Below are 15577 nucleotides of genomic sequence, written 5' to 3'. Positions count from 1 at the left end.
GGGCCAGAGTGACAGTACCGCACAAAAGGAAAAGGAGAGAAAGAGAAAGAAGGAAAGTGCCTCCCATACAGAGGAAGCAGGCTGGAAGGGAAACAGAGACATTGGTGGTGGGCAATGCACACTGGTGGAGGGATGGGTCCTGGATGACTGAAACCCCATCATTAACAGCTTTGTAACTGTCTAGCTCACGAATATTCAATTTAAAAGTTAAAAACAAAAATCAGTAACGTGGAGTTCATGCCCAATTCAGTCAGCTTAATCAATGGCTGAATAAACAGCAGTACTCCTACGTTAAAAAGGAAAAAATTAAAAAATGAAAACAAAAAACCAATCTAGGTGGACTATTATCCACTTCAGAGGCGGCCAGAAAGACTGCGGGGAGGGTGGGGGTGGTAAGTGTTAATGCTTCCAAGAACAGAACTGAAAAAAACAAGAACAGAGGCAGAGGCAGCCAAACCCAATCAAAATGTGGTTTATTTGAAAAAGAATTCTTTCAGTACACAACTGAGAAAGTTTACATGACCAAGGATGATGACCCTCACACACTCCCTAGGGCCAGAGTGACTGCAGTGGGAGAGAGCACTTGCCTTGGGCACCACTGACGGGGGTTCATTCCTGGCATCCCAGGTGTTCCCCAAGCATCAAAAAGTCAGAAAGAAAAACAGGCCAACTGTAAAAGAATGAAGGCAAACTCAGAAATTAAGTATCAAGTCTTCCTTGTTTTGACACTGGCTCTGATATTTACTAGTAAAGTGACCTGAAATTATCACTTCATTTCCTTTGTGCTTCAAATTCCTCACGGTAATAATTACAACAATAAGCAGCTGCAGTCATGTGGCTAATTTAGGAGAATAAAAATTAATTGCTAAAATGCACAAAGCAAGCCTATGTTATAGTTAAATAAATCATACTGACAACTTCTCATCAAGAATACTCAATGACAGAGAACAAAAAAAACCTATCAATGTTGTGAAGGAAACTAATTTTCAACCTCAAACTCTATGCTAGTAAGAATGCTTAAGTGTGTACAAAAGTAGACTGAATTCAGAAAACTCACATCCCACTCTCTTTCTTTGGCAGAGCCAGGGATTAAACCCAAGTCTCCCGCATGCAAGGTACATGCTTCACTCTCTTGGCTATACAAAGCTTTTTTTTTTCTCTCTTGCTTTTTGGGTCACACCCGGCGATGCACAGGGGTTACTCCTGGCTCTTCACTCAGGAATCACCTCTGGTGATGCTCAGGGGACCATATGGGATGCTGGGATTCGAACCTGGGTCAGCTGCAGGCAAGGCAAATGCCCTACCTGCTGTGCTATCGCTCCAGCCCCTACAAAGCATTTTTTTTTTTTTGTAATACAAATGGTAAGAAGAACCAAGAAAGGACTTACTAACCAAAAAGCATATGATGATCCAGAAATCAGTCTCCCATTAGAGGTAGGATGTGGTAGCAACAAAAATAAAAGACCCCAAAAGAAAGTCTTTTAGTAGAGAACTTGGCATTTCTCTTATTGATAAAATAGTTTGGATGTGGAATGATATTAAGAGAACAGAAAGGCCTTCCCCTCCGCTCATCCCCACCCCCAGACAAAAAAGCAGCATAAGAAAAGAGGTGTGCAATAGTACAGTTAAAGGCTAAAGCAACTGCCTTGCATGATCCCAGTTCAATCCCCAAGCCCCAAAACTACAACCCTCCCCCTCAAAGAAATGAAACAAGCACAACACCTAACCTGAATTTTCACAACACAATAATCAACACCTTCTTTTTTCCCTCATCTTTTAAAACAAAGCCAGTATACCATAGCCCTTCCAATTCAAATGAACGTGAACATGACAAAAGTTGTACTTGACAAGGCTTAGGATGAAGAATATGGGTGCTCGGGATAGAAAAATACCAACCTACCTTACAAGAGATGAAATTTAAAAAAGGTAATTACCCTGAGCACTGCTAGTTGTGACCAAATCCAAATATAATTTAAAAAGGCTTATTAACGTTCTAACCATATCCTGAGAAATAGTGAAGATTTACTATTAATAGAGTTCCATTTAAGAGGCTAAATCATCTATCATATTAATATTCAATAGGTCAAACCAATAATTTGTATTTATATGTGACTCATAGTTCTTTGAAGAGTGAAAATGGGAAGAAAAAAAGTCTGATGAAAGTTTCAAAAACAAGGAAATAATGCAATACTTCTTCTGCTCATCTAACTAAAGAAAAAAATAACATCCACCTGTTTACTGTAGCTTACAACAGCTAGAATACAGAAGCAAACAGAGCACCAATCAAAAGACAATGGGCAAAAAAAAAAAAGGGCAAAGATGTGGTGTAGCGTTCAGCTTAAAAAAAAAAGTTTTCTATTTGCAACAAAACGGAAGGCACACTTAGGAATTATGCAAAGAGAAATGAACCCTAAAGAAAAAGACAAGCACAGGATGAATTCACCAGTGTCTGCAACCGGATGTACAATCAATAACCAGAGAAAACTAGAAAATGACAGTCCTCAACAATTAGGAATTGAGCTACCAACTGAACCTGCAATTCCACTTCTTGGAATATAGCCTATGGGCTCAAAAGCAAAAGGAAGAAAAGAAATTTACATCTCTAGTTCCTTCAGGCACTATTCACAACATCCCAAATCTGTAAACAACCAAAGTGTCTAAGAATAATGATGGGATGAAGAAACTCATGCATATACACAACGGAATATTGTTCGGCTGTAGGAAAAGCTAAAACCAGGCGGCTCACTGCTACCGGGAAGTATCTGAAAGTATTGCTAAGTGAAGTCAGAGGGGGAGAGATGGCCAGAGTGATCTCTCTCAGATGAAGGCTGTAGAGAAACATAGTGGGAGAATAACAAAGAGCAAAGACAATGGGAACCAAGAACAAAACTGGTCTTCGGCAGGACACAGGCTTGGTGGGGCTGGGGGGCATGTGCCATGTGGAGGAAGCGTTGGGAGGAGGCGATGCTGCGTGTTGTCTACGAAAGCTATCAAACAGTACTGTAAACCATAGCACAAAAACATTAAAAATTGTAAGAGGCAGACTGGTGCGTAGGAGGCAGAGGATGGGGGGCACAGGCTGAGAGAAACGGACGTGGGCCGAAGATTTGTGTTGAAACATTGTAAACCTGAAACCCAACCATGAATAACTTTGTAATTTTACGGTGACGGAATTACCAAAAAAGAAAAAAAAAAGGCACATCAGTGGCCACTAGGTACATAAATTAAGGTTTCTTAATGGGACGGGTGTGGAAGAAATAAGGGGGCGAGCGCTTAAAATGCTTCTTAAATATACACATAAATGACAAGCTAAACGAGCTGTCAAGATTTGCTCAAGTGTCTGCATTAATTCTGGAAATTTCAACAAGCATCTCGTCCAGTGGGAGGAGCACCCGAAGAGAGGGGCACCGGGAGGCCTACCCCAGCAGAGACGTTCCTCAGGGACGCGCCCTCCCTACCCCGGGCGGCAGCAGCCCCGCGCCGGAGGGAACCACGGCCGGGCAGGCGGGGCCCGCGCCCCGGGAGCGCCCGAGCGCCCGCCGGCCAGACAAAGCGGCGGGGTGGGGGGCGCGGCCGGGCCGGGCCGCGTGTCGAGCGGCGCCCGGGCCGGGGCTGCGGCCTGGCCACGCTCCGGGCCCGGCGTCGCCGCCGTCGGCGCCCGCTCACCTTCTCTTCCACGCAGTTGACAATGATGGACGGGTACTTGCGACTGAGCCAGCGAAAGAAAGCCGGGACTCCCATGGCGACGCTTGGCTGCAGACGGCGGCCAGACCCGGACGGACGGAACCCCAGAGACCCGCCGGAGCTGCGGCCCGGGCACTGCCACTTCCTCCCACGTGCTCCTGGCGACGGGAAGTGACGTCACAGCGACGCCGCGGGGGCCGCCGGGAAGCCGCGCCCTCGGGCCTGCCCCGCCCCTCGCGGATCCCGGAGGCGGCGGCGCGAGCCTCGCGTCCTGGCCCGCTGCAGCTCCCGGAGCCCTGAACTCCGCTCGCTCCACGCGCCGGATTGTGCCGTCGGGGGCGCCTGGGCCCGCGGACGGGTGTGGCCGATGTGTCTTGCACGGGGCGGGGGGGCACTGCTGAGCCGGACAGCCCCTTCTCGGCCCTCCCGACGGCCGTGAGCACTGCAGTCTAGGAGGAGCGCGCCCGCGGGAGGGGAGCCGGGAGGGGAGTCGGGGACGGGCTGTCCGGAGGGGGCTCGGGGCGGTCTGTCCGGCGTGCGGGCCTCCGAGGACGTGAGGAGCCCCGTCGGAGAGCGACTGAGCACTTGCTTTTCACGTAGCTTGTGTCTCATCCAAGCATCAGTTGATCCTCGCCCTTGCACTGACAATACATTATTGTCTTTCCTTTCTGTTCTCTGAGTGTGCCGAGAGGTGTGACGGAGGGGAGGAGGCGGTCAGTCGCGCCGCCCGAGCTCCGGACCCCCCTGACCTGGGCCACTCCTAACCTGAAGGCTCGGACCGCCCTGGTCTGGGTCACTGAGCCCTAAGTGCTTGGACCCCCCTGGCCTGGGTCACTCTTAGCCCTGAAGGCGGCCTCGGGAAGCCTCCACGTGCTTTCCTTTGCCACCTGAACTGCAATATTCCTGGCGCCCTGCTCCGGTCTAATGTCTCTGTTTAATTAGAGAAATAGATTCTGTAATTAAATCTTTTCCTAAAGGGCAGCAATAATTATTCCAAGCGTTCCAGGAACAGCGTCGTTAAGCGTTTGGTTCTGCGGTATGTCGGTCCTTATGCCATGGGAAGTGGACACGGAGCAGAGCGCCTCGGCGGGCCGATCGAGCCTTTCCGAGTTCTTGCCTGGCATTTTTGGACTTGAACCATAGACAAGGAAGGCGGGCCAGAGGGCTGGAGACTGGCAGCCAACGACTGAGGCTGTTTGCAGTCACAGCAGCTTTAGTAAACTTATCCTTTGACTTGTGAGCCAGTAGAGTTTCCTTTTGCCATATGGGGGCTTGTGCTAAGTTTCTGTCCCTTTTAAGGAAAGCGCCCAGACAAATGCTTAACAGAAATGAGTCCACAGCCAATATTTCAGAGCTCTAAACTTGTTTTGTATAATAAACTAGAGGTTTTGACACTCAGAAGGAAAATGAAATGAAAGGGAACCTCAAGGGTGTCAGGGTATGAGCTAAGCGTTGTTGGGCCTTACCCAGCCCGATACTCCAGTGAAGCCCTGCAGCCGCCAGTTTAGTATAGTCTTAAGGTGTAAAAATAAAGAAAGACAAACCATATTGACGTGACTGTCATCTGACACTGAGCAGGCAATGAAACAGCTTAAGAAGCAGAAGAGATGAGAATTTATAAGCATTGGAAATTAGCAAGGAGCCTTGTACATATATGTATATAATATAATGTATACATATAAACATGTATCCATTGATGGACATTTAAATTGTTTTCATGTCTTTAACAATATATTTTGGAACATTTTATTTTATTTTATTTTTAATTGAATCATCATAAAAACATTTACAAAGCTTTCAGGTTTAAGTCTCAGTCATACAGTAATCAAACACCCATCCCTTCATCAGTGCACATGTTCCACCATCAAGAACCCCAGTATACTCCTCCTCTCGCCCCTGCCCTGCCTGTGTGGCAGATGATTTTCACTTTACTCTCTTTACTTTGATTACATTCAATTTTCAACAGAAAACCCACTATTGTTTGGAATATATTTTGGAACATTTTAATCTGGATAGCTAAGGGGCAAAGGAAAGCTCAGAATGATGACATATTTAGAAACCAAAATATTTGGGTTTTTTTATTTTTTTAATTTTAATTTATTTATTTTTAATTAGTGAATCACCATGAGGGTACAGTTACAGATTTATACATTTTTGTGCTCATGTTTCCCTCATACAAAGTTCGAGAACCCATCCCCTCACCAGTGCCCATTCTCCACCACCAGTAAACCCAGCATCCCTCCTACCCTCCCCAATCCCATCTCCTCCCACCCCACCCTGCCACTGTAGCAGGGTATTCCCTTCTGTTCTCTCTCTCTAATTAGGTGTTGTGGTTTGCAATAAAGGTGTTGAGTGGCCACTGTGTTCAGTCTCCAGCCCACATTCAGCCTGCATCACCCTTCCACCGCATAGCCTCCGACCGCATTATACTTGGTGATCCCTTCTCTGAGTTGCCCTCTCCCCAGAATGTGAGGCCAGCCTCCAAACCATGGAGTCAACCTCCTGGTACTTATTTCTACTAGTCTTGGGTGTTAGTCTCCTACTCTGTTATTCTATATTCCACAGAAGAGTGCAATCTTTCTATGTCTCTCTCTCTCTCTTTCTGACTCATTTCACTTAGCATGATACTTTCCATGCCGATCCACTTATATGCAAAATTCATGATCTCTTTTTTTCTAATAGCTGCATAGTATTCCATTGTATAGATATACCAAAGTTTCTTCAACCAGTCATCTGTTCTAGGGCACTTGGGTTTTTTCCAGATTCTGGCTATTGTAAACAGTGCTGCGATGAATATATAAGTGCAGATGTCATTTCGACTATACTTTTTTGCTTCTCTGGGTTATATTCCCAGCAGTGGTATTGCTGGGTCAAATGGGAGCTCAATTTCTAATTTTTTGAGAAGCATCCATATTGTTTTCCAAAAGGGCTGAACCAGTCGGCATTCCCACCAGCAGTGTAGAAGGGTCCCTTTCTTTCTCCCCACATCCTCTCCAACAGTGGTTGCTTTTGTTCTTTTGGATGTGTGCTAGTTTCTGTGGGATGAGGTGGTATCTCATGGTTGTTTTGATCTGCATCTCCCTGATGATTAGTGATGTAGAGCACTTTTTCATGTGCCTTTTGGCCATTCGTATCTCTTCCTTGGAAAAGTTTCTGTTCATTTCTTTGCCCCATTTTCTGATGGGGTTGGATGTTTTCTTCTTGTAGAGTTCAACCAGTGCTTTATATACCATTGATATCAACCCCTTATCTGATGGGTATTGTGTAAATATCCTTTCCCATTCTGTAGATAGTCTTTGTATTCTGGTCACTGTATCTTTTGCGGTGCAGAAGCTTTTTAGTTTAATGTAGTCCCATTTGTTGATCTCTGTTTCCACTTGGTTGGCCAGTTGCATGTCATCTTTGAAGATACCTTTATCTTCAATATCATGGAGGGTTTTGTCGACCTTGTCTTCAGTGTACCTTATGGTTTGTGGTCTGATGTTGAGGTCTTTAATCCATTTTGACCTGACTTTTGTGCATGGTGTCAGGTCGAGGTCTAAGCCCATTCTTTTGCATGTGGTTGTCCAGTTGTGCCAGCACCATTTGTTAAAGAGGCTTTCCTTGCTCCACTTCACATCTCTTGCTCCCTTATCAAAGATTAGATGATCATACATTTGGGGTTGTGTGTAGGGATATTCCACTCTGTTCCATTGGTCTGCAGCTCTGCCTTTGTTCCAGTACCATTCTGTTTTAATTGTTACTGCTTTGTAATAAAGTTTGAGGTTGGGGAGGGTGATGCCTCCTATCGTCTTTTTCCCAAGAATTGTTTTAGCTATCCGTGGGCGTTTGTTATTCCATATGAAATTTAGGATTGCTTGATCCGTTTCTTTGAAGAATGTCATGGGTATCTTTATAGGGATCGCGTTGAATCTGTATAATGGTTTGGGGAGTATTGCCATTTTGACAATATTGATTCTCCCTATCCATGAGCAGGGTATATGTTTCCATTTCCTCATGTCCTCTTTTATTTCATTGAGTAGCATTTTATAGTTTTCTTGTAGAGGTCTTTTACTTCCTTGGTTAAGCTGATTCTGAGGTACTTGATTTTCTGGGGCACGATTGTGAATGGGATTGCTTTTTTCATGTCCCTTTCCTCTGCCTCATTGTTTGTGTATAGGAAGGCCATGGATTTTGGGGTATTGATTTTGTAGCCTGCAACTTTACTGTATAAGTCTATTGTTTCTAAGACTTTCTTAGTAGAGGCTTTAGGCTTCTCTAGGTATAGTATCATATCATCTGCAAATAGTGAGAGTTTGATTTCTTCCTTTCCTATCTGGATGCCCTTAATCCCTTTTTCTTGTCTAATGGCTATCACAAGTACTTCCAGTACTATATTGAAGAGAAGTGGTGAGAGTGGGCATCTTTGTCTTATGCCTTATCTTAGAGGAAAGGCCCTCAGTTTTTCCCCATTGAAGATAATGCTTGCCGTAGGCTTGTGGTAGATGGCTTTGACTATCTTGAGGAAAGTTCCTCCAAATCCCATTTTGGTGAGGGATTTGGAGGAACTTTCCTCAAGATAGTCCATTCATGTTTTCATCATGAATGGATGTTGGATCTTGTCAAATGCTTTCTCTGCATCTATTGATATGATCATATGGTTTTTATCTTTACTTTCGTTGATATGATGGATTATGTTGATTGATTTCTGAATGTTAAACCATCCTTGCATCCCCGGGATGAATCCCACTTGGTCGTGATGTATGATCTTTTTGATGAGTTGTTGGATTCTATTTGCTAGTATTTTGTTGAGGATCTTTGCATCGGTGTTCATCAGGGATATTGGTCTATAATTTTCTTTCTTAGTGGTGTCTTTGTTTGCTTTTGGTATTAGGGAGATGTATGCTTCATAGAAACTGTTTGGGAGAGTTCCTATTTTTTCAATTTCCTGGAAAAGCTTGAGGAGAACTGGCAACAGGTCTTCTTTAAATGATTGGAAGAATTCACCAGTGAAACCATCTGGGCCTGGGCTTTTGTTTTTGGGGAAATTTTTGATTATAGTTTCAATTTCCTTAACATTGATGGGTCTATTCAGGTATTCCAGGTCTTCTTTGTTCAGTCTTGGGAGATTGTAGGAATCAAGGAATTCATCCATTTCTTTTAGGTTCTCCTGTTTTGTGGCATATAGACCTTCAAAGTAGTCTCTAATGATCTTTTGAATCTCACTGGTTTCTGTTATGATGTCCCCCTTTTCATTTCTGGTTCAATTTATTAGTGTTCTCTCTCTTTCTTTCTTTGTGAGTCTTGCTAGCGGTTTATCAATCTTATTTGTTTTCTCGAAGAACCAGCTCTTTGTTTCATTGATCTTTCAGATTGGTTTTTTTTTTTGTTTCAGTGTCATTAATTTCTGCTCTAATTTTTATTATTTCTTTCCTTCGGTCTGGTTTGGGTTCCTTTTTCTGGTCCTTTTCTAAGGTCGTGAGCCGTGAAGTCAAGCTATCTATGTGGGCCCTTCCTTCCTGAGGAGTGCTTGGAGAGCTATAAATTTTACCCTTAACACGGCTTTAGCTGCGTCCCATAAGAAACCAAAATATTTGTAAGTATTTCAATGCCCCATTATCATAAGTATAGAAAATAATCTGAAATTTTATTCCTTAAATTAGCAAGTACTTCCTTTCCCTATATTCTTAATAAAATTCATTATTGATAACATGGTGTATTTAAAATCATAGTTATGATGGTCAATTTTAAGTGTCATATTGACTAGGCCACAGAGTGCTCAGATATTTGGTCAGATTTCATTTTGGGGTTTTTCTTAAGCTTTTTAAAAATTTTATTTTTTAGTTAAATCACAGTGAGATACACTGTTACAAAGTTTTACATGATTGGGCTTCAGTCACATAATGTTCCAACCCCTGTCCTGTCACCAGTGTACATTTCCCACCACCAATGTCCCTAGTTTCCCTCCCACCTTATGGCAGGCACTTTTCTCTCTCTCTCTCTTTGCTCTCGCTCTCACTTTCTCCTCTCTCTCCCCCTCCCCCCGCTTCTTTTGGGCATTATGCTGTGCAATACAGGTACTGAAAAGTTATCAGGTATGTTCTGTCCAAGGTGATCATTTCTAACTATTAGAGCCTGGCAAGCTCCCTGTGGCATATTCGATATGCCAAAAACAGTAACAAGTAACAAGTCTCACAATGGAGACGTCACTGGCGCCCGCTTGAACAAATCGATGAACAACAGGATTACAGTGTATTGTCATAAAGGTCCCTTCTCTATCCTAACTGACTTTGCCCCCCACAAACTTGTGGCAGATTTTCAACCATTGACCAGTCCTCCTGGCCCCTGTTTTCCTTGGCCTTGAATATTAGTCTCATACTGCTTTTTTTTTTTAATATCCCACAAAATGAATGCAGTCATTCTATATCTGTCCCTCTCCTGACTTATTTAACTCAGGGTGATACTCTCCATGTCCATCCATTTATAAGCAAATTTCATAACTTCATTTTTACTAGTGGCTGCATAGTATTCTATTGTGTAGATATACCACAGTTTCTTTTTTTGTCTTTATTGGGTCACACCTGACAATGCACAGGGGCTACTTCTGGCTCTCCACCTTTCCACTCAGGAATCACCCCTCAGGAATCACCCCTGGCGGTGTTCAGAGGACCATATGGGATGCTGGGAATCGAACCCGGGTCGGCCGCATGCAAAGGAAACGCCCTACCCGCTATACTATTGCTCCAGCCCCATGCCGCAATTTTTTTATCCAGACATTTGTTCTCAGGCATTCAGGTTGTTTCCAGATTCTGGCTATTCTGAGTAGTGTTTCATTGAACATAGGAGTGCAGATGATGTTTCTGCTGTGTGTTTTTGTGCCCCGAGGGTATATTCCCAGAAGTGGTATTGCTGGGTCAAATAGGAGTTTAGTTTCTAGTTTATCAAGGAATGTCCATATTGTTTTCAAAAAAACAAATGAGAGGGTTGGGGTTAAAAAAAATGAATGAGAGCCCCTTTTTCCTTGCATCCACACCACCACTGGTGGTTCTTGTTCTTTTTGATGAGTGCCAGTCTCTGTGGTTCATTTTAGGTTTTATACAAGAATGTTTTCCTTTGGTACATCTACACAATGGAATACTATGTAGCTGTTAGGAGATATGAAGTCATGAAATTTGCTTACAAGTGGATGGTCATGGAGAGTATTACGCTAAGTGAAATGAGTCAGAGAGGACAGACATAGAAGGACTGCACTTACTTGTGGATTACAGAATAACATCATATGAGGCTGACACCTAAGGACAGTAGATACAAGGGCCAGGAATATTGCCTCATAATTGGAAGCCTGCCTCATGAGCTGGAGGAGAAGGCAGCTGGGATAGAGAAGGGATCACCAAGTCAATGATGGTTGGAGGAATCATTCAGGATGGGAGATGTGTGCTGAAAGTAGGTACGGGACCAAACGTGATAGCCTCTCAGTATCTGCATTGCAAACCATAATGTCCAAAAGTAGAGGGAGTATGGGTGTGGTGGTCCCATTCTGTCCAGCAGGGAGGACCCTTCATGGGACTGAGAAGGGGACGCAGCCAAATGAACAGACACAGAGCCAGAAGGAAAAGGAGAGAGAAAGAGCGTTTATTCTATGGCAGTTACCGTATTTATACCTCTCTGCTGGGAGGCGTTGGTATGGTATGCATGCCAGGACCCCCAATAGAAATGCAGGGTGTGGCATGGATGTTAGCTAGTGATAAACAAATGGTGATAGGATAAAATCAGTAAGATCAGGAGTGGCAACCTTGCTACAGGAATTTAAGTAAGCCTCTGTTTAATCAGAAGATAAGAGCCAAGCTTTGTAAAATGGCTCCCTACATATGGGGGAAATTGTCTCATAGAGGCCGGGGGGGGGGGGGGAGGGCTGAAAAGGGGGAATTCTGGGGACATTGGTGGTGGAGAATGTGCACCGGTGGAGGGATGGGTGTTTGATCATTGTATGACTGAAACTCAAACATGAAAGCTTGTAACTATCTCACAGTGATTCAATTAAACAAAAAAAAAAAAAAAGAAAGAAAGAAAAATGTTTTCATTTGGTTTTTGTATGATTTGGCCATACCCTTCATTTCTTCAGGGTCTACTCTCCATGGTTAGTGGGCTCTCAATACCAAGATGGAATCTAGGCATCCCTAACATGTTCAGCTCTTTGAGTTATCTTAGGAGCTGTGGAGCTAGCTGGATTAGGCCAGCTGTCAATGCAGGGGTCATCCAGGGCTGCACCTGGGGATGCCGGGAGACCCTGTGGTGCTGGAGACAGAACCCAAATCCCTATACTATCACCAGCCCTAATATTTTCTATTGTAAAGCAACCCATCCTGCTTTATTTTCGGCCCCTGCCTGAGATCAAACCATCGGCCATATGCCAGCAAGGCTCTAATTCTACCACTGAGCCATATCCCTGGCCTTTAAAAAGAAATCAACTGAATAACTTTATAATTCACAGTGCTTTAATAAAATAGAATTTTGAAGAAAAAATTCTTTTAAGGAATAATTGACGCATTCTATTAGTTTCAGATGTATAATGCAATGGTTTGATATTTGTATATCTAGCAAAGGAATCGTTACAATAAATTTAGTTAATATAATACAGTTATAAGGGTTTTTCCCCCTTGTTATAAGAACTTTAAGATTTATTCTCATTGAGACTGGGATGTAGCTCAGTGATAGAAACCTTGTCTTGCATGCACCAAGCTCTAGGTTTTATTTTCGACAACAAATACACACTGACTGGCTCTCCTGAAACCAAGGAGAAAGCTCACAGAGATGGAGCACACACCTTACTTATTCAAGGCCTTGAGTTTGATTCCTAGCACATATGCTTCCCTCAGCATTGCTGAGTATAGTACTGGAGGCCTTCTAGCAATACCAAGTGTTCTCTGGTGACCTCCAGCACCACCATGCCTGGGATCTGAATTGTTCAGCCTCGTTGGCTAAGTATCACCGAAAACAGCTCACAGACTCCCTGAGTGTTGCCTGAGAGAATCTCCTTCCTCCGCCCCCACTTGTTACCCAAAAAAGGGGAAGATTTGCTCTCCTAGCAACTTCCAAGTATGCAATTCATTATTATAAACTGTAGTCATATACTGTACATTAAACTCCCAGGACTTGTTTAGAAACAATGTACCCTTTGGTCCCTGTCAGCCTGCTTGACTCTCAGTCCTATCCCTCTGCCTGTAGCAATCATCAGTCTGGTTTTTTCTATCTGCACTTGGTTTGGTTGCAATGACAGAGACTGAACCCAGGGGTTCACATGTGAGAATCAAGTGAGATACAGTAACAGAGCTTTCATGTTTGAGCTTCTATCATACAATCATCTAAGACCCATCCCTTCACAGGTGCATGTTTTCCACCATCAAAGTCCTCAGTATCCCCCCCACACCCACTCATCCCACACCTCCCCCTGCCTGTGTGGCACACAATTTGCACAATACTCTCTTTCTCTATTTTAGTTCAATATTTGAACCAAGTCCCACCACCACTCATACCTGCTGAAAAGGCAGTGCTAGACAATGTGTTTTATATTGCTTGTTATGGGTAAAATATAATGTCTCGCAGCCGCAAGAGTGGCCACGCACTCCAGGGATTCTAAAATTCTAATAATTAAGGTCTGGAGAGATCTCTGCAGCAAGTTGATTGGGTCCAAGATTCATTTGTGTGTCTCTGGATCATGACCATGTGGGAGCCCAAGTAGATGGTGGCCGGGCATGAGCGTATTCTCAGAGTCCCATCAGGATGGGGGGGGGGTGGTAAGGAGAAGGACCAACTCCTCTCCTGTCCCATGAGGCCACCGCCACCCGTACCTGGAGCTTTTCACTGAGTTCTAGAAGATGGCAGTCATTGGGATTCCTAGAGGGCAAATGGAGCAGATGGCACCTGCCCGCAACTGGAGTGGCCTGGTGAAAATGGCCAGTTGCAAAGTCCAGAGCCATCTCTACAGCAAGTTGCTTGGGTCCAAGATTCGTATGTGTGTCCCTCTCTCTCTCTCTCTCTCTCTCTCTCTCTCTCTCTCTCTCTCTCTCTCTCTCTCTCTCTCTCTCTTTTTCTTTTTGGGTCACACCCTGCGATGCTCAGGGGTTACTCCTGGCTTTGCACTCAGGAATCACTCCTGGCGGTGCACAGGAGACCATTTCATTTAGCATACGGGATGCTGGGAATCAAACCCGGGTCGGCAGCGTGAAAGGCAAACGCCCTACCCACTGTGCTATCACTCCAGCCCCTCTCTCTTTTTTTAATGTTGGCCTTTTTAAGGGAAGTACTGTGGCAGTGAAAATGGGTGAAATTTTTTAAAAATAGGAGTCCTGGTTCTCTATATAGATACAAACATTCAAGCATTGTTTATAGGTCATTTTTTTCTTTGCAGTTTTCACGTCAGTGAAACAACTTGATCATTATTTCCATTACATTTGTTAAACATTTACCTTGTACTATTATTGGGAAGGTCAAGTAGAAAGATGAGGAAAGAGGGAACGGGGACCACACCCCACCACCATCAGGATGCTGTTCCAGATCCTTCTTCACAACTTCAGTTGCTTCTTCCCACATCAGACATTCTTCTAGACTTCTGCATCTCCCTACTCTCGCTTCCAGAAAGCTCTTTGACTATTCTTTCCTGAACACTTGGTCTTGCCCTAGCTTTTCATACAAAATACTCAGAGAAGGAGAAATCTAAATTTGGTTTTGAAATATATCATGACACATTTCTTTGCAAATAAGTAGTTCTTTGTGAAGACCTATTAACTGTTTTTTTTTTAAGTTTCTTCTTTTAATTCTTACTTTAAAAAGTCTAGTGTATTGAGTCTGGGGAGATGGGTCAAAGGACTGAGCACATGCTTTGCATGTGAAAACCCTAGGTTTGATTCCCTGGCACCACATGGCCCCCTGAGCACCACTGGGAGTGCTCCCCCCTCAAAAAATAATTTCAATATACTTGAAAAATTTACCTGCAATGAAAATCCAGTTTTACTTCATTTAGCAAAAGTCTTCTGTTCATAGTTTACCTAATTCGTTTTTTAATTTTTATTTGGGACCTACACACAGCAGTACTCAGGGCTTAGTCCTACCTCTGCAGCAGAGATCACTCCTGGTGAGAGAATTTTAAAGTGGTAAAATGGGGGACTAGAGATATAGTACTGTGGGTAGAGCTCTGGCTTGCATGTGGTTGACCTGGGTTCAACCCCTGGTATCTCCCATTGTCCCCCAAGCACCACCGGAAGTGATTCTTGGGTGTAGAGCCAGTCCTGAGAATTGCCAGATGTGGCCCCAAGACCTAAATAAAATTCAATAAGATACAGTTGAAGTGATCCCAGACATAGCCTTTTTCTCAGTTCTGCACATTTTAATGACAATATTTGTCATTATGTGTTGCACATTTCAAAAGACAACATTTTTGCACCATAAGACTTAAAGTGGAGAGCTGAAGTTGATTCTCTTTGACAAAAGTAATTTTGTGTAATAGATTAATTTTGAATCTAGTTTGTCGCTTTGTCTTTTAAGGAGTTTTAGATTCCAGCCTGCCCCATCAGATGTTGTACTGTAAAGCCTCTACGATTATAATGAGCTAATTCCTTAAAATAACTCAGTCCTCGGTTTCTCGCTTTCCTTCCCTGCCCTCTCTCCCACACACATGTAGACATATACATGCATCTTCTTTTGGGAGGACGATAACTAGTATTGGATAAGTTGTTCAGTCTCTCTAGACCTAAATTTCTTTATCTGTAAAATGAGGATTATAAAACTTCCTAGGATTTCTATGAAGATTCAGTGTTTGAAGTTACAACACTCAGTACGGTTTTAAGTGTGCTAAACATAACAAGTGTTAGCCATTAGAATATTATCTGATAGGTTTCATGGTCTTTGAAGGTGTATT

The 15577-nt window shown here is 43.6% G+C and overlaps 1 protein-coding gene and 1 pseudogene across 1 annotated transcript in view; both read right to left on the bottom strand.

Annotated features, from left to right (window-relative positions):
- XRN2 (5'-3' exoribonuclease 2) overlaps positions 1-3833 on the bottom strand; it is a 94747-nt gene extending 90914 nt beyond the window's left edge. Inside the window, 1 exon segment of the mRNA XM_004614413.3 lies at positions 3667-3833. Coding sequence (XP_004614470.2) covers positions 3667-3741 — 75 coding nt within the window. The 5' untranslated portion in view covers positions 3742-3833.
- LOC129403439 (uncharacterized) overlaps positions 1-15577 on the bottom strand; it is a 575036-nt pseudogene that overhangs the window by 198347 nt on the left and 361112 nt on the right.

The sequence above is a fragment of the Sorex araneus genome, chromosome 3 (assembly GCF_027595985.1).
Source record: "Sorex araneus isolate mSorAra2 chromosome 3, mSorAra2.pri, whole genome shotgun sequence".
NCBI lineage: Eukaryota > Metazoa > Chordata > Mammalia > Eulipotyphla > Soricidae > Sorex > Sorex araneus.
Note: the sequence above shows the minus strand (reverse complement) of the source record. Positions and strands in the feature narration are given on the sequence as shown.